Below are 26,965 nucleotides of genomic sequence, written 5' to 3'. Positions count from 1 at the left end.
TTGTGGCGACAGAATGAGAGGAAAAAGGAACATGATTATGACTTTTCAAAATCCTGAGGAAGGGACGAGAGGCAGGAGAAAGAGATAATTGGAGATGTATTTTTTGTCAGCCCAAAATAGTTTCATGCTATTGCGGGCATGCTGCTTGTACAATACTTGCTGATTTGAATTTGGACACTGTGTGTGGTAGGTGGAAAGCAATTCAGCTACAAGCTTTTTTCATCTCCCTTAAATAAAGCTTGATTTGGGTGCCTTCTTGGTGGGTGGGCAGTTTGGTAATCAGGATTAAAATGGAAAGTTCATCTCTGGGTTACTGGTACACTGCCACTGGGCAAGATGTCAAAACAATGTGCCGTAGCGATCGCTGTTGTGTCACATTTCACCCGGAGGTGTGTTAAGTCATGCTGTAAAGTAATCTGGATTATTGCCACACAACCACAACACTGGCTTAGTTCTGTCAATTCTACACTAATGATTTAATCTGGGTATTAAAAACATGTTTTTTTGTCTTTCTATCATTGTTGTTTAGGTGGCTGTAGATTGCTTTTGTTTCTGTTATTTGTTCCTTGTTGACTTAAATTAATATGGATGATCTTTGAGACATGGTATATGTTATTTAATAAAAAAAATCTGACCATTAAAATAAATGGGAAAATACTTAAATTTGCCTCTGGGAACCAGATCAATCCTTGGAAAGTGAGTGGTCATTGTTAAGGTCCCTCACATATTATTAATATTCTGGTCTGTTTGTATTTGTCAAATGACTACAAATCCATCTGACAGATGCCAAGTGCAGTTGTAAACAAATACACTGAATGTAGCCCATATTGTCTTTGCTCGCCACCAATTGATGCTAAACCAACCAGCCCATAGAAAGGCAGGAAACTGCTGTATTATAACAGAGAGAAGCCTTTTTTTTTTTGGTAACAATATATTTCTTTTTTACCTCAAATGCAAAGCCATTTGTTACCAGTAGGTCGTTCATGAACAACAGGAAGATTAAACAGGATTAATCAAAATATTCAGATGAATCCTGTGAAATAGGCTTTTGTACGTATGTGGTACTCTTGGATTTTTTCTTGTCTTTCTTGGATAAATGATTTAAAGACCATAACTAAGCTTAGTAATGTTGCCGTTGCTGCATGTCCGACTCCTTTACAAGCCACATTTGGCCCACATTTAGGGCAGATAATTATAAAATCCTGGCCAGAGGCTACACCACTTGTATAGATGAGAGAGCTGTGGTGTGAGAATGTCAGTAGTACAGACTATAGGAACAAGTGTTTGAACAATTTTTGTACATATTGTGCACATGCACATTTCATATAACTATGGGTAACAAGATGTATTGGTTAGTCTATTACACAGATTGAAATGTATGTTGTATACAGATAAAAGTGGTGAATTCCAACAGTCATTGTGGTCTAGCCCTGACTGCTAAAGCTGACAGCATACTTGCAAAACAAAACACTTGTGCCCTGTAATTGCCAGCTGTGAAAACAGGTCACATGCTACTACTGTTTGAAGCATGAGGTCAAACTGAAAAAAACATGTATGCATTTCTGAGAATTTTTTCTGTTTAGTTTTTACTGCCTATCTTTGTCTTCAAATTAATCCAAACAAATGCATGCACATGCACATGCACATGCACATGCACACACACACACACACACACACACACACACACACACACACACACACACTCTCACACACACACACACACACACAGAAAAACAGGCATCAAGTTTCGCTTCTTCTCTTCTTTGTAGCTGCTGAGAGCATCTGACCTGCAGAGGCAGCCAGCATGCTCCCTCCAAGATGACCTGTCTCAGAGTTTACCTGCGGAAGCCCCCTGCCAACTCCCCTCACACATCATCCTTCCTCCTCAGCACCCATGGTGAGTTAAATTCCTTTTTTTGGTCCAGGATAATAGACTGTAGTTTTAGACTGTAGTATGTGATAGTTTGTTAAAAAAAGTTTTTGACATGCCTCCACAATAGCCTCAACCAAAAGACTGCAAAGGAGTGTCTGTCTGTATCTGTGTTTATCTGTCTTATTTATTTATCATGCTGACAATACAGGAATGTGTTATATAACGGATTGTGTCATATAGGTCAGATAGCATAGAGACTGGATCCTGCAGTGTGTCTAAAATGAGAAGGATGTTACTTGCAGCAACAAGTGGGCTCAGATGTTGTAACAAGTCTTTTGGTCTGGTAATGAGGCTGCTCCTCCTTATCTGGTGACACCCTGAATCATTTATGGAGGGTATTAGCCACACTGGAGGAGTGTGCACCTGCACTGTTTACTGTAACACTAAAGCCTCATCCATTATCCAGTACTTACCTTTCCACACAAATGAATATGGATAAGGTATTACAGGGGTGTGGTTGCATTTGTTGGGCTGGCTTTAGTAGTTTGTGCCTTCGATACATTTGTGGGGGTCTAAGGAGGTGGTCTGGGGGTGGGTGGGGGTACGGGATTTGTTTTGGCTGTGGCTGACATTAAAGGCCTATTTGGAGGATTCATTTCCACACATAGCAAAATATCAGAGAAATTTATATTCTTATTGCTGGGCTTGCCTTTTTGAAGCACTGGACCTGTATCAGTCAAGCACTGTTCTTCAACTTTTGTTTTCTCTTTCCCCTCCACAAGTGTCTTTATCTGGTGCCCCATCTTGTTGTATCTGTAGATAATTACGTGTCATACTTACATCATACATACTGTACGTCCCACAACTTTGTTGAAATAGAACTCAGGGGTTTATGAAGGTACCTAGAGTAGCCCAAGAAGTCTCAAGAGCTTTCTGCTGCATTTGCTAAATTCAGATCTGACCCATATATCACAAATAAGCCTCTTGGGTACAACTCCAAAATTTGCTTGGACACCCTTCTTTCCCTCTCATATTGGTACCACAGTCACATGTCTGACCTCTGCTGTCCTTAAACATGATATTTAGTTCTTGGAGCCTAGTCAAAATGAGAGATCACAGGGTTTCCTCTGTGGACCATTCTGAATCATTTGTGGTGTCTCTGTGTGATCCATTTTAACGTGTCGCACTCGGCTATTCTGACATCAGGCATTCCAGCTAAAACTATAAAGTTAATAGTTAGATGATTGGATTTCAGATAATATGTGGTATTATTGTGCATGATCCTTCCACTTGAGCACTCGATGAGTTTATTCTGACAGTGTGCCCTTTCAGAACTGGGTCAAACTTTGACATTGGCTTGACTTCTTCCAGAAAGCTTCCGTTGTTTGGTAGAGTGTGACTGTGGTCACCCTGAGGGAAAGATTTTTCACTGCCAAAGAATAAGTTACAGCAGCCAACCTGGTCAAGACCTAATGCTTTCACTTCCCAGGCTTTTGTACCTTGTCTAAAGTATAGTTTTCCCTGCTACAAACTGAACCTCCAGTTCTTTCCAAGATATGATATGTGTTAAGTTATGAATTTGACTGCAGCACAATACTTTGGTGGTTTACTCTAAATGTTCAGGTAGTAGCAACTTCTGCACCTATTAATCTTTTCACTTTGTAAGACAAACAAAAAATAAACAAAAAGACTTCCAAAAAACTTTACAGATACACATGTGAGGCTGAGGCTAGCAACAACTAGGGCACAAATGTATTTTTTGCTTTCTAATAGTAACAGTAAATGGCCCAGTTTGCTGCTAGGAAATTTAAAGTGACTTGACAAGTTTAGATGTGTAACTACTCACTGTAGTGGTTTGAGCTAAGTTTTCTCTTTGTTCAGCTTTTGTGTCTTTTGCTTCCTTGTGTTTGACAGTCACACTCGCTGTGTAGAGTTAATTACTGCACCACTGACTGGGATTTCGGGCAATGGCTGAGTCAGACAGACAGAAAGGAAGAGGCAGAGAAAAGTTATGGATGAAGGTTGGACAGGGAGAGAAGAAAGGAACAAGAGAAATGACTCTAATATTGAAAGAATAAAGAGTAAATAAAAGTTAAATAAGAAAGAAAGAAAGTAAATTGTACTTCCAAAGGGATATTAATCAGATTAGCAGATATATTTTGCTTCTTTCTAGTCAGTATGAGGAATAATAATGCCGCCTACCCAAAAAACAGAACAAGGTCTCAAATTTGCAATAAGGATGAGAGATGCACCTATAGATCCATTTAACTACTGAGCTACTACTGAGCTATTAAATAAGTCATAATAATGTCTCTTACCACTTTGTTTTTCTACAATTCCAAATTATTCTGCTTGTTGAGTTAGCCAAAAATGAGCATCATCAGAAATTACACCGAGTCAGGGTTTAGTGTCTTTTGTGCCCCATTATTTGTATTTTCATGACATTTAACTCTCTTCCCCTCCTACACCGGGCAATGATGTGTGTGATTGATGGAAGTTTCTTGTCATCATGATGAAAGTGCACGGAGCATTTCAGGTTCTTAAATATTAAACACAGGCCAAGGCCTTTTAGAAATATGAAATGTGCACTCTTCCAGTTACTGAATTCCCCTAGACCTTACTCTTCAAAGCCATTAAATAATACTCAGTCAGGGCATATTGGCATCTGACGTGTAGGTGTCTCCCTCTATGGATTTGATGCACACAATGAATTTGATCTACTCCCCTGATTAGATAATTCAGCAAGAGCTCCACCGCACTGCTTTTGGCAGCTAACACAGAAGAAGATGAGCTTTGGGAAGTTACATAACAAGCCCGTTAAAAGAAATTCAGCATGAAACAGGAGGACACCTTGTGTGTCTTTCATCAAATCTGCTCTTTGTTCCCCCTTTGGATCAAATAGGATGAATTGGCGTCCTACCCAGATGAAAACTTTAAATCCTATGCACAGCAGTTTCCCAACTTTTCAAAATGGCCCCCGTTCTCACAGAAAATGTTACAGAACATGGATTAACTCAGCTCTCTTTTCTTGCTCCTTTCTGCTGATAATGGCTACTTTAGCTGTCACATAAAGACCAACAGTGTACTCTGGCCTGGCCTTATTGGATGCTGGTGGGGCAGAGGTTTTCACATGTAAATTTGACAAATAAGCAGCCAAGCCTATTTAAGCAGAGAAGGAGGTAGAGGAGGGAGGTAGAGGATAACGAAGAGACACACAAGATGCAATACATAGGCCTTTTCTTCGTTTGTTACTAATTTGATTGAAGATGTGTTCTGGGGTTACTTTCTGTAGTATTGAGAAATTATTAAAGACTGTTCATTCCGTTCCTGAACTGATTGTATCTTTGTGTCTTCAGTGGTTGTTATGGCCTTGGGTTGTTATCAGCATTGACTCATGAGTAAAGCCTCAGAGGTACATGGCAGCATAGCATCATCTTGAGTGACAGCACCAATGACAGACCCGCTGTTGCAATGACAAAGTAGGGCAACATTTCAAACGCTTGCTTGTCTGACAAAATGTGGCAAAATGGATGTTGCAGTTTTGTATGTGTCGACATGGAGAACCAATAACAGATGTTCAAGCTCGTACTTGATATTTGAGACATGGCTGGATATATGTACAGTATGCATGTTGTTTTTTGTTTTGATCTGTATGGTTTGATGTGTGTAAAGTTTGTAGTAGTATGTACCTTGGTCACAGGATGTTTTATGAACCTATCCAAAATTCATGGTAGATTAGTGCTGACTTAGCTGTACTCATGCCCTGTTACTGGACAGGCAACAGCACTTTGTGGCCTAATTGAGCTGGCACATGAACAAGGACAGGCTCAGCAGTAGAGATGTCAGACAGAGAGTAACCTACTGTCAATATCGGCTCTGGCTCTGAGCTTTCTATCCATCTCTGTCTCCTTCCTTAAATCTCTTTTTCTATATCTTACTAGTTGAATATGGCTAACAGTATTTTGCTAGCCTTGCATAGTGTTTTTTTCACACACAGTTTCACAAATTCTTCACAATTTATCGGGTTAAGTTGGAAGTATGTTAGGCAAGGATTTAATGGCAGTTGATTTCAGTGTCAGTGAAATTAAGTCTGAAATAAACAGATTGCTGGGAGGAACATGATAAAAAATTTAATGTAATAGGAAAATAGGTCTTGCATATAAAGAAGGAATGAAACAAAAATATGACTCACTTGTTCAACAAAGATCACCCTAGCAAATAGCTAAATACAAAAAACACTGAGGATAGACAACAGAAAAAGAAGTGCATGATGTTGAAGGTTGAGCACAGTAACATGTTGAAGTTGAATTTTATTTTTTGCGTTTTTACTTTAGTGGAAGTCTGCAAAAAAACATTCACAGTTTTGGTCCAAAGTGGAGACCAATTTTGTTTGGAAATTGATTGTGGGGGTCAGTGATTGTGCTTTTATAGAATAAGTGGAAGTAGAGTGCGTAATAAAAGATACACAAGGACCCAAGGACTTATAGTTTTTAATTTCCATGTAAATTAAAGGTGTTTGCAGCTTTGTGAATAGCCTCGGTCTTTACAGCACTGTGACTCTATGTTAAATGCAAACACTAGAAAATTGGGTCTCTGTTCTTTGTAGTCAGAGTAATAAATATTTTCTTTAGCACTATAGCTGAGTTTATCCTTTTTATTCTTTCCTGTCTAGTTCTCTGTCTTTCAGTATAACCGGTTCTGACTCTCCAAAGTGCTGAATAGTTTTATTGTTGAGGGGACTCATTATTTTTTACTGCTGCTATAAAAAAATCTCATTCTAGACTTTTTATTATTCTACCTTGCTTTAATTATAGATTCTCTCTCCTTCTCTCTGTAAAGGTTGAAAGGTTGGCATCTCTCTAACACTGAAGGCTTGTTCTCCTTCGACCTTCCTTCACCTGGAGAAGCGTGGCATTTTTAAGTGTCTCCTGCTCTAAATCCTCGCATGCACATCAGCTCCATGGCTGAGGATGGCATCTCTACCGCCCGAGGGTGCATTCAGTACATTTCTAAAGGGTCAAAGCAGTGGATGGGGAGTGGGAGGGAGAGGGGAATGCATATTTGTTTAAGATCTTCAAGAAGTGGCAGCAGCATATCCAAATCAAGTCAATTATATTGATATCAATCGAAGTTCAGAAATTTGGCTCAGTGATCAGGATTTGTTTTACTCCAGGAACATTAAATAGTTTTTGAAATTCTTGTGACAGTTGAACTTTATTCCTTGATGGAAATGTCTCTTATTAGAGTAGATTGGGTAGTCACGCATAAATCTTAGTAATTTATTTAAAGTTAGAGCATTTCAGAACAAGAGATTCGTCCCAGGAAACGTCTCTGGTAGCATTTCTTTAAAGTTTGGCTTGACTCATTTTAGAATTGGACTGATTGAACTGATTAAACTGACCAGCTAATGTTCAGTGTGAACACCTACTGTATGTCATGGCTATTTCATTGATCCATCATACAGTGTGAGCATAAAAGTTGCATGTTCTGGCCGTGTGCAAAGCTGATAAAAACGTGTGGTGTGAGTTAAGAAGACATACAAGATTATTAAAACAGTGTTAGTTGAGATGAGGCTTACTGACTTTGGTGATCCCCTGAGTTTTCATGTAGCGCCACCATGACGTTAACTTTGCTGGTTTTGAGAAAAGGGGTAGATTGTTATACAATTTGGTACAGAAATTTGTGTCTATATCTAAACGTTTTTTTCTGGCACCATCATCTGGTCATAATGTAAATTTATCCGATAATTTAGTTTATGACCAAAACTACCCGGAGAACAGCCTCAGCTGTACTGTGTGTTTAGTGGTAATTGACACATTATAGCAAGCTAAACTTAAATCTAAGTGCTAAAATCCAGTAAACATTATACATGCTAAACATCAGCATGTTAGAATCTTAGCATGTTGACATTAGCATTTAGCTCAAAGCGCTGCTGTGCCAAGTATAGTCTCACAGAGCTGCTAGCATGGCTGTAAAACCTTTTCGCCTTACTCAGTAACTAAGAACAAGACCATTATCTGTTCTTAACCATTAGACATGCATCCGTAAGTATGTGGAGGGTTGCATTTTCATGTGTGTTCATGTGTCGAGGGAGTGTTTTCATTTGTGCATGTATTGACCCACAGTGCTGTCTCGTCTGCCATGCCCTATTTATTCACTCTTACTCTAGCGGACTGTGACCTCTGCTTACAAAATGTCAGTGTTCCACTCTTACATTTGCTTTCTAAAAAGCAGCTCTCTCCTTCTCCTCTGTGCCTCCTATTACTTCTCTGTCCTTCTGAAAACCTGTGCATGCATATTTTCCATCATTTAAATCCCAGATGACTGCTATTTACCACATCTTGATAATGATTTTCTTTCCTTGTATGAGCTGATGTTACAAATAAGGCTAATGTATTCCATATGCTGGAGCAATGTATTGACTCTGTGTAACATGGTATCACTTGTAGTGCTTCAAGAATGAAAGAAAGTCCCATTTTAGAATCAATATAACTCCCACTCCTGCTCCCTGTTTACTGCAAACATGACTAGATTTTACCTCTTTAAACAATGCGAGATGGAAAAAAAAGTGTCATCTAGACTCAGGGAAGTTCTTCTTTTGAAAGGCATATCCTCTTACAGTACTCAACAGTCTTGTTTTTCTGTTGGTTCTCTGGAGCAGAATTGGTGTTTGTGAAAATGCAGTTATTTACAAAATGCAAAACCATAAAAAAAAAAGCATTAACACTAACTTATATGTCACGTTCTCAGTCTCCCACCTCAAGGTGTTTAATTTACATGGATTACATATTATCAGATCCATTGGACTGATCTCTCTCCTGCACAGAAATGCACCAAACTGTATGGTGGAATTTTGTTTTCCAACAGCCTAGGATAGATACGGTAGTCAGTATTCTGTTGTTCTCTTATATACTGCAGCTGTCCTGAAACTCTTTTGCCAGTCTGTGATTACCACAATCCATTTTGTTTGTCTTATGCTTACCATGTTATAAAGACTGATTTTGGTACTTTTGAAACTACCTTTGTATCAGGAAGGTTCAGACGTACCAGGAAGATATTTCAAACAGTGTTTTCACTTTGTTCTATTGCAGCCAGCAGCACAAAACCATGCCAAGTTCAGTGTGGGAACGACAAACATCCCTTGTACCCAAGCTCTGAAATGCCAGTAGTGTTATCACACAACGAGGCTCCCACATTTTAGCCCTTATGAGCAGGATTAATTAAAAATAGCACAAAGCCAATGTTAGCGGTGGCCATGTCAACATTGCTAACAAGTCTCCTAGAACTGTTAGCAGCACTAGGAGACTTACAGGAAAGAGGGAGAGAGAGAAAAAGTGACAGATGATAGACAGTGCACGTGCACACATGCACACATGCACACATGCACATACACAGAGACATACATATATACATCTTAACCCAATAAACAAGAAAAGTAAGTTAAACCAAAAATAAAAAGTTAAACGTATAGTGTCCGACTCTTTGGTCCTCAGATGGGAGATGACACAATGTAACAGTGTGAGCAGCCACAATGTGCAGAACACAAACGCACACACGCACATGCACACAAAGGCTACCGGCCCCTAGAGGCTATGTGACCCGTTTTGGTTTGCATGTGGGTAGTACTTTCAAAACTGTTGCTCTGCTTTCCTCTGCTGCCAGTTCTGATGTTGTCAAATTAACATCTTGTAAAGACCCACGTGGTATTTTATTGTTTAGATTTGTGAGGTTTCCAGGCAACCAGTGGAGAGTCCAGAAAGTCAGTGTGGCAAAGAAATAGCGGAGTACACAACCCCCTTGTGCTAAACTAAGCCAAACATCCTCAGACTATAGCTTCATATTTAACCAATAGTTATGATGTCTGCAAGAGAGCAAATAAGTGTATTTCCCAAAATGCCAAACTAATCATTAATATGAACCATTATATAACAGTGATACCCTATCATAACCATCCCTCTCTTGTTTTCAATAGGTCAGATGAAGCTGTCAATCGTCCAAGAGCAAGAAGTACTTGTTGTTAGTGGTGAGTCATGTTAAAGGCTGCTCATACAGAGAGACTACACAGTGTGTGCCTGCTTGGTAAAATATTGATAAAATCATATAGAATATTTCACAGTAATATTAATATAAAATATTGAAAATGCAAATGACAAGTCAACTTATTTGTATAGCACATATGATGTGCAACATATGAGGTAAAATATTTGCTGGGTACATTAATCTAACAAAAGTGGTTGTTTATTTTGGTCTCCCAGCAACCAAAGCCATGCACCCTCCTATTTCTGTTTGTGAGTCTCTGTCTCCCCTCTCAGCATCTCTTGTGCCCCTGTCATTTCTCTGTGTGAATGGCCATTTACTCATCAGATGCTAAACTAGATGTTTTTCTCTGTATTAGTCTTTGTCCACTCTTTTCTGATTCATAACACAATCAAGGAAATATATAAATAGCTAATTGTTTCACTTCATTGTACATACATGAGGGGGGACAGAACATTAAAAACAGCTCTTGAGATAATGCAACTCAGTACAACAGTACTACTAAATACTGTACGTCTTCATAAATTATCATAGAGTCTGACCAGTCTCTCTCTAAACACAAAACCATGTTAAATACATTTGTAAAGAGTGTATTTATTTCAGGGACTGTGGCTGCTGTCTGCGCAGAAAAAAATCATCATATAATACTTGCTTCATCTATGTTTTTTCACCATGGAAAATATGCTCACTCATAGCCTTTGAATCAAAGTGCTCTTGAAGCTTTGGTTGTGTACTGTGTGTGGTTTCTGAGATTTTACATTTGTCATCAAGTGTTGCTGAAGAGTCTTAGGTAATCAGAAATGGCAGTCACCTACTGGGAAACACAATTGCACAGGTTGGCAACCTCAACCTCAGTGTGCAGCTGGGTGGATCTTCTTATGTAGAGCCATAAGAAAATTACTGGGAGTTCGGTGCATGCTGGTTTGTGGCAAGCACACGCTCACCCATCTGTCATTCAAAGCGGCACGACCTCAATTATGCTGAACTTTAAGCCTTAATAAAATTCAAACAGATGAGTTATATAAAAATTCACTGCCTTTACAGGTTACAGGAGGGCGAAATTAGCTATAAAGACCAAATCGTTTTTTTTTCCCAGGCTGTAAACAACTTTATTTCTGCTGTGAAGTTGAGTATTTTTGCTTTTGTAGCCTGTCTGTTGAGGAACTGCAGTTTTCAGCCCTGGAGGTTGCCGCTTGGTTCAACACTATGTAATATAATTTGTACTTTATCTACTTTACATAGTGTAAATTTTGAAATTATATTTATGTGTTATTATACTTACAGTTATTATATATGATAGCTATAGTCAGCAGCTGAGTTTGTGCCATGCGGAAACAACATATAAACAAAATGTGAGTGATTTTATATTGTATTAAGTTGACAGGTTGGATTTGATATAGATTAAATCACTTCATGCAAGCATCCTGTCTAAAGGTTCATGTAGTTTTTCAGCCCCATGTGGGGGCGGATAGCCTCTGAAGCCCTGTCATGTACTTCTATTTTCCCTAAGCTAACACCAGTAGGATGGAATCTCATTCGATGCTGTGCTGTGGTCCAGGATAAAATACCCGCAGTAAAATGGCTTTACTGGCAGCAATGAAGACAGAAAAGAAATGCGTTAGACTAGAGCAACTAGAACAGCTGTTTCTGTCAAGTTTGCAGATTTCCCTTTTGAGTTCTCAGCCACTGGAATTCTTTTAAATCATTTTCACAACTTGTTATTCCAAACAGTCAAACATCCTCTTATTCCCCCTCAACATATAGTGATTCAACAAGAAACAATGCGTTAATAAGAGTCAGGCAAGCCATATTGGACATGGCAGCCCCTTTTCTACAACCAAATCAGCTTGCCCAGTGCATATATCTAAAATACTCTTGTACTCTCTAGATCTTTGATATATGTACATGTGGTCTGACCCTAACCTTTCATAGCAACAGTGAGTTCATTCAAACATATTGTGCATCATGCAGTATCTCAGCCACAGTATTCTGTTTTGTGGGACCAGTATTAGTTCTCTATTGGTGACAATAGTCAATAGTCAATAGTCAATAGATGACCTGAAATTTCATCTGCATATAGTATATGATTAATGTAACTAGAAAGTCAACAGTCTCATGGAAACTGATCTCATGTGATGAGCTGTTTGATAATTTATTCGGTTCTATTTCTATGTATTCACAGTTTTGGAGGCGAGGGGAATGCTGGAAGAGTGCCAGGGGCCATGTGACTCTTATGTTAAGGTATGTACTATTGTACAGAATTATACAAAAAAGCTCGTGTTGACACTGTAAGACAATGGTGGAAACTAGACTACCTGTAATTTTCTTTTGCTGTGTTCTTCAGGTTGGCATGTTCCCAGACAGCGATCCTACAGACAGACGGAAGACTCAGATGGTTCCTCACTGTAGGAACCCCATCTTCTTACGAACCTTTTACTTGTGAGTATTCAGCCAGTTTCTACAAACATTAATTGTCCTGAATGTATTGCATACCATTTTAAGATTTTTTTAAAATAATATTTTGGTTTTGTTGCCATGCCATAAGACAGTGCTGCTTTACTTAGTCAGCCAATTCCACCTGGATGTGAGCAATATGTAAATATAAGCATGCTCATCTATGCATTATACCTATAGCTCTTGACGCTTTTGATCTTCAATGGTCATTGGTGGCAAATAAATGTTTGTGCAGAGTTTCAGTGGGAGCAGGTCATATTGTTAGTTGGTGAAATACAAATATACTTTAAAGGTTTGTCCAGACAGAATGCAAGGTGAGTTTTCACTTTGCGTCATTTGCAAAGTTGTTTATGTGAATTTGAGGTCTAAACTAGGCTAGTTCTCCAGTATTTTCTGTTATTACCCTCAAGTTTCTTCCTGTTTGGATGGCACAAACTGATGCAGACATGTCTGCACTGCGAACGAACATATGCCTCGCATTATGCCTCAAGACACAGTTAGAATTTGAGACTATCTGACTTACTCTCTCTCTCTCTTGTTTTCAGTGTCGTCAGTGAGGAGGACCTTCATAAGAGACTGCTTTTCACGATGTGGAACTCTTACTCCACAACAAGGTACCTGCTGGGAAAGTTGAGCATGGTGACAGTGTGGCTCATGATGATATTGATATGAGAGAGGACAATGAATTAAATGGTCATTTTTGAGTTTCTACAATTTAAAGTGTGTGTGTTCCCACGAAGCTGTACCACATTAGTGAGCACACCTCACATGCACAAACACAAACCTTCCTACTAGGTCAACAAAATACCATTTTATAATTAATGCTGCTGCATATAGCTGTGTGTTAGTCTGTGTGTTTGTGTTTTTGTGTTTATTTGTATGCCTGTGTCTGAATCTGGCAGAGTGAATGTGTTACTCTCGCCTCCCTGCCTCAGCAGACTTACACTGAAACAGGGTCATTGCTGGGGATGGAGGACATATGGTCGAATGAGTCACACATTTCTTGTGCTATGTTGTGTTGAGAGGAAAGAAGAAAAGTATCACTATGTGCTGGAAATACTCAAGAACACTATTCTCTTAACATAGTTAATGTGGTTACAGATGAATCTCCATTTATTAGTCCATTTATTTTGTTTAATGATTCTCACTCTTTTTAGTTGCGTAAGAACAAAATACCACATACAGCATGTGTTTGAGAGGATATATACAGATTTACTGTATAGAGTGACAGGCTTAAACCAATGGTTGAGTTTAGATCATAGAATGATTATAAAGATAAAGACCTTTTTGGGACAGTTTCTGGGACACAGATTAAGAGCGATTTACTCATCTTTGGGAAGCAATTAAGCCTTATTCACACCAAATGGCCACTGGTATTAATTGGGAAAATCCAGTAGGAACATTTGATAAAGCAATATTCTTCTATGATTACAGTTTGAGTATATCTCTGTTTGTTTGAATATTTATCTGGTTATTTATTTATTTATTTGTTTTTTAGTATGCTGATGAGATTTTAAGTGTAGCTTTCCCAAAACCTTGACTCATTAAAAACATTGGGTTCTCTGCTTTCCTTCTGGCAATAGATATAAATTTACTTCAAGATGAAAGAGGTAGACTCTTACATGTTGTCATTTTCTTTGTACAGAATGGGGCCGTCTGAAGGTTATAGTACATATAGATGTATTTAGTAGGCGTTTTTCACATAATTCAAATCCACACAGAGCCATTTCTTATTAAACCAAGGGTTCCCTTTGTCCAGGAGAGACTCTCAGGGATAGCACACATTCATAGCATTCATTCAAAGCAATATTCACATTATTGGACATGAAAGGACTAGTTTGGACCCTGCATTGAATAGAAAATTACGTATCCCCATCTTATTACTCACTACTTCCCTCTAAACTCTGAACCTCCCATACCTTTGAGAGCAAAGGAAGTGACAGGAAAGGAAAGCAGGAAATGCTGCGTGTGTCTTTAAACTTTCAGGATCTTTAACACAATGTATAAAAGCAGAGTGAAATTCAGTTAGGAGATAAAACTGCCAGATCTGTAACAGTCACTAATTTAATTGTTAGGTAGAGATCCAGGTACTCTGAATCTCTGTAGCCAAGATTTTAATGTTAATGGGCTGTGCAAAGTGGCCTGTATAGTACAAGATGTTATCTTATCAGTTCTATACATTTGTACATTCACTGTGGAAGCATCTCAAATAGAGAAAAGGATCTTGTGGAGATTCTTAATGCAGCAAGATTATTTGGTGCCTTTCTCAACTGCAAACTTGGTCACTTGTGGGTTGTTGGAACACATGACCAACTCATGGTCTCTGCAGGAGTGAACTTTACCCCTGCACCATGCATATCCTCCTCAGAGGCCATTTCTTTCATACAGTCCAGCCTCAAAAGTCATTAAAACGTGCTTATTCGGCTGCTGTGAGGAAGTAGTGGGAGGCAGTGCCTCTTCAGCAAATCTTCTTAAACACCACAGAACACTGGCCAAAGCACTGCTGTAGCCAGACACAGCTGATTTCTTCGTGAATGTGAGAAGTCCTGCAATTTGATGTTCAGAATGACATAACATACTGCAAAGACAAAAGCAAAAGAAAGACTTAAGTGTTTATTTACACATCCAATCAGACTTTGGGCATTGCCATTATTATATTGCCAAACTCTAAAACTATTTCTGCTATAAATGCACATTGATGAAATGACTGCAGGAGCAAATTCAAATGAGCGATTTGTATCGCACTTTTGTATTTTTCAGTGTGTATCTGCATGATGGTCCTCTGTTTTTATTCCCTGATCTTCAATCATTTCTTATTTTTATTGCAAAAAGATCCACATTTTACCAAATGTGTCTTATGTGGACTTCTCAGCTGCCAGCTTCTCAGAAATGTTTTATCTCCAGTAGAAGCAGGATCTAGGCTTCACAGTACTAGGTTAGTGTTTGACCATGTAACATTAAAGAGGAAACTAAAAATATGTACAGTATTGTTTGTGACAAAGAATCCATCAGTTTAGCCGTTGCTGTTGTGCATTATTTATTATGTTATCTTTTTATTTGTGGTTATGTACTTAGGCATAGCAGTGTACAGCGCTGCAGAGTACGATTACGTTTTTGGTCATCAAAGGAAGTACATTGGGAATTGGGATTTGGCAACAGGTACCACTTGTTAGCAGGATCATTGTTAGTTTTGGTCTTTTTATGGGAATTGTTTATAATAAAAAGCATTACCACACTTATCCTTTCAAAGAAGCAATTGTCTTCCCCTGTAATCCAATGGCTGAAAATACATCGGCCTTACATGGTGCGTCTATTGTACTGTTGGCAGATTATTCTGGTGAAAACGTTTGACCGAGCTGAATCTGGATTTTGTGGTAGAACAGGATATTGTAAACTCAATTGTGTCTTCACAACATTCTGTCAGTGCAGCGCAGCTTTTTCGGTCACTAGTTCTTTCTACTGAGTGGAGCCAAGAAACATTACAGGTGCTCATTTGTGCTGACGGCCAATTTGCCCTCAAAACAGCATCAACAGCTGCATTAGTCCACTCCAGCTGGGAGGTTGTCGAGAACTGTTTTTCTCATGTATGCATAATTAAACACCCCTACCCACTCCGTGCTGCTGCCACCACCACCACACATGCACACGCACACGCACACGCACATGCACACGCCCATAACTCTGATAATAAATTTGTTCAATGTCAGTTATGTTGACAGATTCATGAAAAATATTTCCCAAGTATCACATTTTTATTACTTTAAACTTTTTATTATTGTTTTGTTTGTCCTTCATTACGGTTTATTATGCTTCTAACAACACAGATTTCACCCGAGGCATCGATGTTGTCCTTTCTGTTCAGTTATAAAGGAGTTTGTAGGGTATTTTGGGACAAGATTATATGTGACAAAATCTGACATCAAGATGAAAAACACTGATAAATTTAAAAAAAATATCCCAATAGCTTGGATTTGGTGTTAGATCTGTTCGATTAAATGCTGTTGGGTCATAAAACACATTTCGTCTGTCAGACCTGAGTTAGATGACACGTCGGCTTTGCTTACGGGCATTCATTGATTTTTATCCCACTTATTTATTCTCTCTGTCTGTCTCTCTGTGTATCAACAGGATGAGTGCACTGCTGGGTTGCATGAGCTTTGGTGTCTGCTCTCTTATGGACACAGACCAGGTGAGTTTGAACACAGAGATTACAGGTATAAAGACATTCTGTAACAGTGTCCTTAGTTCCCTTTTCAACTTTCACTTATTCTGTGTGTGTGTGTGTGTGCATGTGTGTGTGTGTGTCCATCCATTAGACCATGAATCTAGGAGTTTAGTTCAGTGTGAATGAATTGCAATGACCTCAATAGTCGAGAGGAAACACTTTGGGGTTACCAGTGTTACAGCACAGCAGTGTTGCCGCTAGATACTGGAGCGAGACACACTTTGAGTCACTCTCTCTACTGAAATGTAATGGGTCACACACACAAACACATGCCTTTTTTTTATTTTTTTTATTAAAGTCTCACTGAGTCTCATGTCTTTCATTTAATAAAATATTATAAAAATTTGACTAAAAATTACAGTTAATAAAATGCAGTATGATGAGCAGATGATGTTTTACCGCACATTGAGACTTTTGGAACAGAAAAAGGAATCTTTTCATAAAGATAGTGTACAACATGGCCAGAATATCAACAAGCAGTGCACCTCAACAGAAAATATCTCTCAGTTATCTGGGGACAGCTTTGATATCACTGGCAATGTAATGACAACAAGAGAGGACAACTTCTCAAACACACAGTGACAGACACAGAAAGGTTGACACCGCTTCTTCTCACACTTGCACATCATAATATAGAACAACACTTAGCCCTCAGTCTTTCTTCCCAAACTGTCGCAGGTGATAGCAGATAAATGCGAGGTCCAAGAGTTCAGTGTTGCTTTTTGGCTGAGTTAGAAATAATAGGTTCTCCTCAGCTGTACAGTATATGCACATACCTGCTTTTCTTAGCTCTTTCTCTCCACTGTTTAATTATTCAGCTCTAATATATCCAACTGTCTTTCCTCTGCCTTTGCAGATGTGCACATTTTTTCTTGCAGTGTACCACATTTTCCAATTTAAAACAAAATACATATTTTAGTGGTTAGTGCAGTAACCACTGCAAATGGTATGTAATGCTTCAGCACATGTGTTATTACATTATTTAGCTTGCATTTGTATGTTCTTTGAAGACAACATAAAGACAGGAAAGTAGATATATACCTTTTACTTTACACAAAAAGGATATAATGAAAGCACAGTAAATATACGATCTGTCTTAGAGAAAACAGAGAACCTGTATGATCATTGTGGTTACAGCACTAATGAGAAAACCCCACATCAAAAGAAGCAACAACTTTTTCCCATAAAATATGGGCTTCATCAGTTACTGTGCTTGCCGGACCAGTTGTTGCAATTAGCGGCTCTTCACCAGTAGAGCAATGAGTCCTAATGAACCCTAAAATCTGAGCTCTTTGTGAAGTAGAAAATAGAAGTATCCTGGTGATGTAGCGGTTTAAACTGCATAATACAACGTACAGAAAAACCAAGGAGATTTTTTTAGTCTGAAAAAGTCTGTTAAAAAGATCAGTATCTGCTTTTAATTTTATTTCTCTGACCAAGACTTTAAAGTAGAACCAAGTCTTTCAGATTGAATGACACAGAAAATGGTATTTGCATTCAGTTAGTTGGTGTTTTTATTATAACTATGATTGTTTTTTTTCAGACGTACTGAGTAGCTAACTATTAAAGCTTAATTTGATTTTTTGAAGTAAAATTAGGAAAACAAACATGAACACAGCTGCAGATTTACAAAACCACTTTTGTCCTCTTAAAGTCACTCCAGTAAGTCTTTTCTGTAGTTTCAATTAACATCCACATCAAGAAAGAAAACAAACAAGGGGACTAAATTATATTTTAGTCAGGCTGATGGCTTCCTTCCTCTAACATTTATCGCAATGAATATTTAATTGGCTTAATATGCTAATGAGGGACATTTAGCTTTGAGTCACAGGGAGTTATGTCTTTTCATCCCCTCCACCACATCCGTTATTCTCTACTTTTGTTATTTTTCATTCATCTCTTACTAGAAACCCATTTCAATATCCGTCCACTGTGTTCTTATTTTACTTCAGAGGCATTTGGAGCTTATGACTGTTAGCTGTTATTTTTTACCTAGTTTGGTTGCTTGTCACATCTCGTTGTTTGTTTGCACCCTTTTGTCACTTTGTGCTTTTTGTTTTCTTTTTCATCTCCAGCTTTCTCTTTTTATCTCTCTCATCTATCTCCCTCCTGACTAACAGCTCTTTTTGCCCCACTCTTTCCCCCTTTGTCACATGTGCATGGTAATATTGAACGATGTTGTAAATCCCTCACTGACTTTCAGGACATATGCCCTCCCCTCCCCCTTCTCAAGTTCCCTGCGCGTCCTCCCCCCTTGTCCCACAGCCTGCAGAAATCTGTCCACTCAGATAAGATGCTTTTAAAATGGAGATTATTGTCACTGTCCATGGCGTCACATTATTTAGTACAAAAGAGGAGGATGGCAGTATGTGTGTGTGTGTTAGTGTGTGTATGTATGTCTGTGTGCGCACATGTGTGTTTATGTCTGTGTGTGTGCTGTAATGAATGTGTGATAGAGTAAAATGATGGCGGGGCTTATGACAGGGTTTTCACTGTGTCCACATCATCGGGATTACAAATCAGACCCCCTCTGCTACAGCCTGCACAGCTTTATGTAACACACGTACAGTAGTGGTAAACACACAACACACATGTACAGACACACACACACACACACACACACACACACACACACACACACACACACACACACACACATACACACCATCTGGCTCACAGGGCAGAAGTGGGGGCATCAGCTGCTGGAATAAACTAAAGCATTGTGAGTGGTGTGTGTGTGTGTGTGTGTGTGTGTGTGTGTGTGTGTGTGTGTGTGTGTGTGTGTGTTCAGTGTTCAGTGTTTGCAGGCCTGCAGGAGCAAGCAAATTGAGTCTGTGTGTGTGTTTGCATCCTTTCTATTGTGTGTTTGTGTTTCTGTACATGTTCAGCGCACACAGTGGATTCATTTTAAATGTAGTACTCATTAGGTTGAATCCCCAAGCTTAAAGTCAGCACTCATGCATACTCACACATACACAGACGCACTCACACATATATAGTCAGTCTTTGTGTTTCTGCTGTAGGAGGTTCATGGATGGTACTACCTTCTTGGGGAAGAGCTGGGGAGAAAGAAGCATCTTAAAGTGCCCACACAACACAACTACCACACCACCGGTAAGTTAACTTAATCATTAATCGGTAATCAATTAATCAGGTCTCTTTTGTTTAGAACGGGGCATCAAACCATGATACTTTTGGAGAACTCACTGAAATGTGCATAATGATAATATATCTTTATATAAATGTCATACTGTATAACAGCATATAAAAGGATGAAATCAAAATTGCATAAAAAGATAAAAAGACAGTGTTTGAGAGTAAAATAAATGTTGAATAAAAATGGCAACTGTAAAGATACAACTTAACTTAAGTACAGTAAGTAAAAGCCATATACATTTTCTCAAATGTTTGTGTGTGCCTGGAGTGTGGCAGGCTCACGGCTCTAAATCTTTATCAGTCTTTGTGCTGGGAGGTGGGGCGACTGGGAAGTGAGGGATTAAGAGAGGGAAAGAGAGAGGGATTGGGTGAACGAATGAGGGAAAGACAGAGAGAGTAGGGAGGGAGGGAGGGGTCTGGTCGAAACTCTGACACGTCACAGTTGCCAGAGAGAGAGAGAGAGAGAGAGAGAGAGAGAGAAAGAGAGAGAGACAGCGAGAGAGACAGCGAGAGAGAGAGATAGAGAGAGACGGAGCTCTCCTATACCATTTGCTGTTGGAGTGGATCTCCCTTCACACACAGACACACACCCACCCAACTCACACACACACACACACACACACCCCCACACACACATAGACACATCTGTTTGGAAATCTATTTTTCTTCTCTCCACCTTGGAGTGCTCTTTCTTTTCCTACTTATGTTTGCACTCACTTGTAGTTTCACGTTGGTGGTGGTGGTGTGTGTGTGTTGGAGTTATGCTATGCTTCTGTGCCAGCCATAAGGGCAGCCTAGACTAGGTGAGTACTATGTTTGTGTTATCATACTTGACTCTACTCACTGCACAGCAAAGCAGCAAATTTACAGTGTGGACTGAAGTGTTTTGAGGATGCTATAGGAATGTGATCTCTTCTGAGTCCTTTTTGTCTGTTGCACTCTTTCTCTCTCTTCTTCTTCTTCTTCTTTTTCTTCTTCTTCACTGTTTTATCTTTTTTTTTTCATCTTGTTGCCCGTTTCTTCCTCCTTAGCTTCTTCTATCTATATATTTTTCCTCTTTGTGCTTTTATTGTTGCTGACATTATTTCAAAACTCCCTTTGTTACGCTGCTAATCTGTCAATTCTCATCTAATTTGCTATTGCGAAGCTAAATTGGTCACAATTTCTTTCCATGGAAGACCCCTTTAAGAAGCTTAGCTTACCCACTCAGAGGATTACTTACAGTATGACCCCACATTTTTGTACACACACATGAACATATGCAAAAACACTTCACATCAGCACACGCTGACATACACATATTTCCACATACACTTTTTTTTCTCTCTCCGCGACCCCAAAGCTCTCAGCACCATCGACTTTCCTTTGCTTATTCCCGTCATTTCATTCTAGGTTTTGAGAATGATGGTGATATCATAAGACGTTAGCTTACCCATCCCAATTTACACTGCTTGGCTGAACTAGGCTAATCTACCTCATACAACTTTAAAATTAGTTCTATGCTTCTGTAGATGGAACTGGGACAGAGGTATCAGATTGGACAAGAGTCAGCCAGCAGGAAACCATTATAAGCCTTGCATGAGGGGATCCTGACTTGTACTCAAGGGTTACAGAGGCAAGTAGCTCTTTCAGCTGTGGGATGATAGGCTTAAAGATGTTTAACTATAATATAAAATTAGTAATAATAGTCACAGCTGCTTAGAAAGCGCAATAAAGGAAAATTTAAGTTCATTAATTTCACAGGATGCCAAGGCAACAAAAGAAAAAGCTGCATGTTTAGCTGTATTAATGGATGTAGAATGTTTTCATCTTTCCCAGTGGCAGTACTGCCCCATTACTGTCTCATCTGATCCATGTGTGTTTGTGTGTAGGAGTGGGGGTGCATACACATGCATGCACTTCTGTGTTGCCAGCTGGCAGAATGTAGGCCATGGAGGCAGTGCTGCACCATGACATGCACTAACATGGAACTGACCATTGTCAGTATTTTTGTGTGTATTATCTTTGTGGTTCTGAATAACCTTGAGCTGTCTTTTCCATCTCATGTCCTCCTGTCTCACCTGTAGTTTTATTCACCCTCCTCTCTCTGTTTTCTCAGACATCACTGTTACTCTGGCATCTTTGTCATTTCTCATTTAATCCCCAGTCCATCTTGTGTACTCTGGTACTGTGGCAGAATGCAAAAATGCATTTACTAAACAAACAATTCAATGCAACACTAACTGCCAACCTATAGAAGTCCATATTTTGCAACTTATACAGCATATCTTCACAGAAAGCCCCTTAAATAACAGGAGTTAGTAGGAGCGTACCGGGGGCTTGGCAGGCTCACCATGCTCTTGTAATGCTTTGGATTCAAGGCCAATTAATATTTTTTTCCTCTTGTCATCATGCCTCTTCTCTAACTCTCTGTTGTGAAGCTATGACACAAGATTTCTACCATGTGTTTGGGTTTCTGAATAAATGAGCAAGCTGCTGAATAGCTGACTTGAAAAAATATTCATTCTGAAAAGAAAAAATGTGCTTTTTAAAGTTAGTTAAAAGAGTTGAGTGAAACAAAAAAAACCCCACAATTTATCTAACATTTGTGCTGCCAGTGAGCAAGACAACACTAGATGAATATCAGGGGGTGGATATCGTGCTACTAACAGACTTTTTTCTTTTTTCATTTGTAATGTCAATCTCACAGTAACATTTGTGCTCTCTTTGAGTCCTCAGGATGGGCTGCTCATTAGGAGCTGTAGTTGGTTGTGTGTGTTTGTTGATTTGTTGGTTTGTTTGTTTTTCTGGTTTTTGTGCAGTGCTTAGGGGAATTAAGATATGCACTGTTTGTGTAGGCACTATTTTAGAACACTATGTAAAGGAAGTGCACTTTCCCTCAAGTCACACAAGGGTGAAACAGGTGACTGTAGTGAAATGGACCCAAAATGCAAACCAGTAACATGTTGTAGATGCAAATGGTGTGAGAAATTTAATTGTTCTAAATACACGCAGAAAGTATGATTATAATAATTACATTAAGTTGACTGTTCTTCAAGTTCATGATGAGAAAACATCTTAGAGTTAAGATTAGACAATAAATAGTTAGAAACAAGATTGGGTATAGGATTAGATAGGCAAACGTTCTAAGTGGAAGGGACATTTTTGGGGTTTGGTTAGCCTCAAATTTGTCAAGATTAAATGAGATCAACTTTAGGTAAAACATCAAGCATCACTCAGAGTCAACAATCATCTTGTTAATGAGTTGAATTCAACTTAACTTAATTGAGTTAAAACAAAACACACTAGGCAGTCTTTTTTATAGTTCTTTTTCAGTGGAAAAACGCACATACAGAGAGCATGTTTTACCTGTATATTTGCATTTTAAGACGGTATTTCCTTTTTATGTAGTTCTGACAAAGTAAGCTGAAGTCGCAACTATTTGAATAACTTATCTGAGAGCTACACTGTCATAATAATAATAATAATAATTATAATGATGTCATTATAACTCCACATCGGTTTTGAAAGAAGGTCTAACTTAACACACAAATATCATCTGGTGAAGTCTTTCACTGGTTTGCTAGATTGATCCACGTTAATGTCCACAAACTCTCTCCAGAGGTGCACCATTTGGATCAGTGTGTCTGACTAATCCTGCACTCAGAGACCTGTGCCAGTTCAGAGTCAGGACAGTGCCAGGCCAAAATCCCTGAGGGCAGAATTATGTTGGACTAGCAGCCCATCTACACATGATGTGGCATCATCCTGACCTAATGAGAAGGAAACATAGTTAGATTGTTGCATACATTATGTGCAGAAATCTCTTCTGCTCAACAAGTCTTATGAAAAGGTCAAAACCGGCAATGAAGTGATTCTATTACTAAGTTCTACTTGTGTAGCCAAATCCTGATAAAGGTCATTCCTCTGTGTCATTGACCTCTATTGTGAAAAACACATCAGTGAGTCACACTGTCATACACGGGTGTCATGTTGCTTCATTACAATGAACATGGGTACATGGGTTTATTTTGAGTCAATCCCAGATACACCCTGCTGCTATTAATACTCACTAGAGCACCAAATGAAGCACAAAACAAAAACAGGATTTATTCCCGTTCAAGTAAGATTTGATAAAAACTGCAGTGTCAAGCTGTTTTTGGGAAATTATAAGGAAATTATTTTTTTAATATTTTTTAAAAATGAAAGTATTTATTTCCCACCCACAGCAGGAACAAATGGGCTTGGGGCTGGGTGCTACACACAGGCTGTAGAAGTCAAAATGTACTGAAGATGGACACACAATATTAAATAAATACAATCCCTTTGTATTGTAGACCTTTGACACACCATAATGACAGGGGCATGTCAAAGAAAATGTGTCTTTTCACAGAAAGAGCTATCACAAAACATGTAGACAGAAAAAGAGGTGATATCTCTAAATATCAGACTGTTAGAAGTCATTCTCTTTTTCTTCTCCAGTACCACTGTGGCTCAGACAGACTTTCCTCTTTCCTCCTACAACAAAACCTATCCACTGAGCGTTGACAGCTAATTACACTGTAGGGCTACAGTAGAAAGGCTGCCGTCTAAACTTGGCTAAATGTGCGTGGAGAAGCTGAAAAAGAACGACTGTGCATGAGTGACAGCCAAACAACATTTCTGTTATAAGGAGTGACAGGGCAATTAGTGTTGATTTTCAGGACACATCTCTGTATGATGCACTTGCAGAGACCTCTTTTAAACTACAGGAAATACTGTACAAGTACAGTCCTTTAAATGCTGAGACACTATTCTCTAAGTGTTTAGAATAAACATTTATAGCTGTTGTGTACGTGTTGTTCATGTGTAGATTCTTAAAAACGGAAGAGAGGAAAGGAAAACACAAAAATCACATTTTTTTTTTTGCTATGATTTTTTATTTTATTTTCAAATTTCCACAAATACTTAAAGCATCAGAAAAGATTTAGGATAAACCGCGTTTATTCCTGTAATAAATTAATTACACATCAGAGGAGATTAAAAAAGATTAATTTCTCTTCATTAGTATAGATGGTCATTGGGTTGGTGGGCTATTTTTTGGAGATTAGGTATATCAGCCCATCTGTGCACTTTGTACATAAGCATATTTTTTGTGTCTGTGAATTTATTACTGATGAACGAAAAAAGCGGGTGTTCGAGAAACTCCCTTAGCTCTGCTTTTTTGGCTTGCGTAGTGTGTCAGTAGAGACAACTGACCCACAGTGACATGTACGTGTGTGTGTTTTTGACCATGGCTAATGCATTTCCCTCCAATAAGCTGACGATGTGGGTCAGGTGGTCCCCATATGCGTGAAAGCAAAAAATAGCAGAACAGCCATTGGGCTTGTGCTTGAAAAGTATGTCATCTGCTTCATACACACATTTGTTTCACTACTCATAATGGGCGAATTGGGACTCAGACATACTGTACACACACAAATAAACACTGCCTGGCCTTTCCAGATGGCAAGCTGTGCCTTTAAATCAGCAGATTAAAATGTACACTGTGTGATTAACATATATGGAAGTGGTGGACAGGGACACGGAGGAGGGGGTATTTTTATATTGTTAAGTAGTTCTGGTAAATACTGGCAGTGTGTGTGTGTATATATGTGTGATCATGTGAGACAATGTGTTGATGAGGAAATGTCTGACATGGCATGCATCTGATGCTTTCTGTGAAGGGTAATATTGACCCCGGGCTGATATCCACTTGATCTGAAGTGAAGCATTTGACCCAGTAGCTCTCATCTCTCTACTACTGTGTTGCACTTTCTGCTCCTTTGACATCGTCATTACAGTGTTATCACAATATGATAAAATATTATTATTATAGTTATAATGCAACTCATGGCTATGGATTTCAGATCATGTAAACTGTTATGAACAACTTAAATTACTGGTCTGTAAAGAGAAAAAAAAAAAACTCAAGCATGTCTGACTGCTTTTTGTGTTAGCATTCAAATGTAACTTCTCTGCTTCTCAATTGAACAACAAACTTAGTTCATTGTTAAATTAACTTCCTCTATTTCCCAAAAATGGTATGTGTATTTGAATCTTGCATATACCGATTGCTAATATTCAAGTATAGTATAGTGAGCTTATTTAAAGGCCCCTGCACATCCACACATATGTTTTCACTTATTCTGGCTGGTTAGACCTCTGCTCAGGCTGAAGTTGGGTGAAAGTATTTGTGAGATCAGCAAACTTTATGAACCTATAACGATAGCTATCTTTCACAAAATAGATTTCACACAAGGAAAAGCACAAGTATAATTAATAAAATGAATGATGGCTGAATTCCATTTACTCAGTTTCAGGCTCCTTGTTCACGCTGGCTCACTGTCACACAGTCATGGCTTATTGAGACACTTAAATAGAACATAGCCATTGTTAATGTTTTATCTACTATGACTGGCTTCTAAATGTTTTCAGGGGACAAGGCCTATAACAAGGTGTAATCTCCAACCTAACCGGTGCAACAAAACTAATAGGATAGTCACACCGATGTCAATCAAACACAGTCTGTACACGCCTGCGCAGTCCTTAGAAGAAGTCTAATCAGGAATAATAAAGAAGCAATATTTTATCCTCTGCACAAGACATCTCTAAATGAAGAACTAAACCCGATGACTGACAGCAGAACTAACACAAGGAGCTTTGCCTTTGAAATGAAAAACTTTGATTGATTCTGACCTTTTTCTGTCAGACATTTTGTAAAGAAATATAATGTAAGTCTTGCATGAGCTGCACATTCAAAGAGAAAAGATGTTACAACAAAGAATACACTGGAATGGGTTATAAAATTTTAAATAAGTGTTTGGTGGACCTCATTTTCTGACTGAGACAAAACAATCTTTGAGAATGTGATGCATTGTTAGGAAACTCTAAATACATCTGTTGGTGATTGACCACAGGAACATTTTGTCCTCTGGAAAAGTAAGGGGTGATCGGGGTGGGAGTGGGGGGGGGGCATCCACTAGTCAGTTCAGAAGACAACCACAGAGGATGCTGGCATGTCTATTATCCAAACTCTGTGCCTCACAAGCATGAATCTCTGCAGACGGCAAACCACCAAATAGCATAGTCTTTAATCTCCAGTGGGTGGACACTTCCATGTGTTAGGGTCAGAGGCAATGAACCTAGGCGGCTGAAAGTCGTCATGGACACAAAGTAAATTAGAATCAGTTTCCTGATGGGCAAACATGTTGAGCCTGCAG

At 38.8% G+C, this 26,965-nt stretch overlaps 1 protein-coding gene and 1 long non-coding RNA gene across 2 annotated transcripts in view; both read left to right on the top strand.

The window, feature by feature from the left end:
• The first annotated feature begins 1,842 nt into the window (after positions 1-1,842).
• LOC111239556 lies at positions 1,843-12,340 on the top strand. Its single transcript, XR_002665872.1, has 4 exons — positions 1,843-1,897; positions 9,846-9,896; positions 12,093-12,151; positions 12,255-12,340. It is a non-coding gene; the product is annotated as an uncharacterized LOC111239556 (long non-coding RNA).
• Positions 12,341-16,538: 4,198 nt separating this feature from the next.
• LOC111239575 (regulator of G-protein signaling 3-like) overlaps positions 16,539-26,965 on the top strand; it is a 33,473-nt gene continuing 23,046 nt past the window's right edge. Inside the window, exons 1-2 of the mRNA XM_022769478.1 lie at positions 16,539-16,553; positions 19,613-19,703. Coding sequence (XP_022625199.1) covers positions 16,539-16,553; positions 19,613-19,703 — 106 coding nt within the window. The remainder of the gene's footprint in view (positions 16,554-19,612; positions 19,704-26,965) is intronic.

Source organism: Seriola dumerili, unplaced genomic scaffold, assembly GCF_002260705.1.
Source record: "Seriola dumerili isolate Sdu_G_001 unplaced genomic scaffold, Sdu_1.0 BDQW01003009.1, whole genome shotgun sequence".
Taxonomy (NCBI): domain Eukaryota; kingdom Metazoa; phylum Chordata; class Actinopteri; order Carangiformes; family Carangidae; genus Seriola; species Seriola dumerili.
Note: the sequence above shows the minus strand (reverse complement) of the source record. Positions and strands in the feature narration are given on the sequence as shown.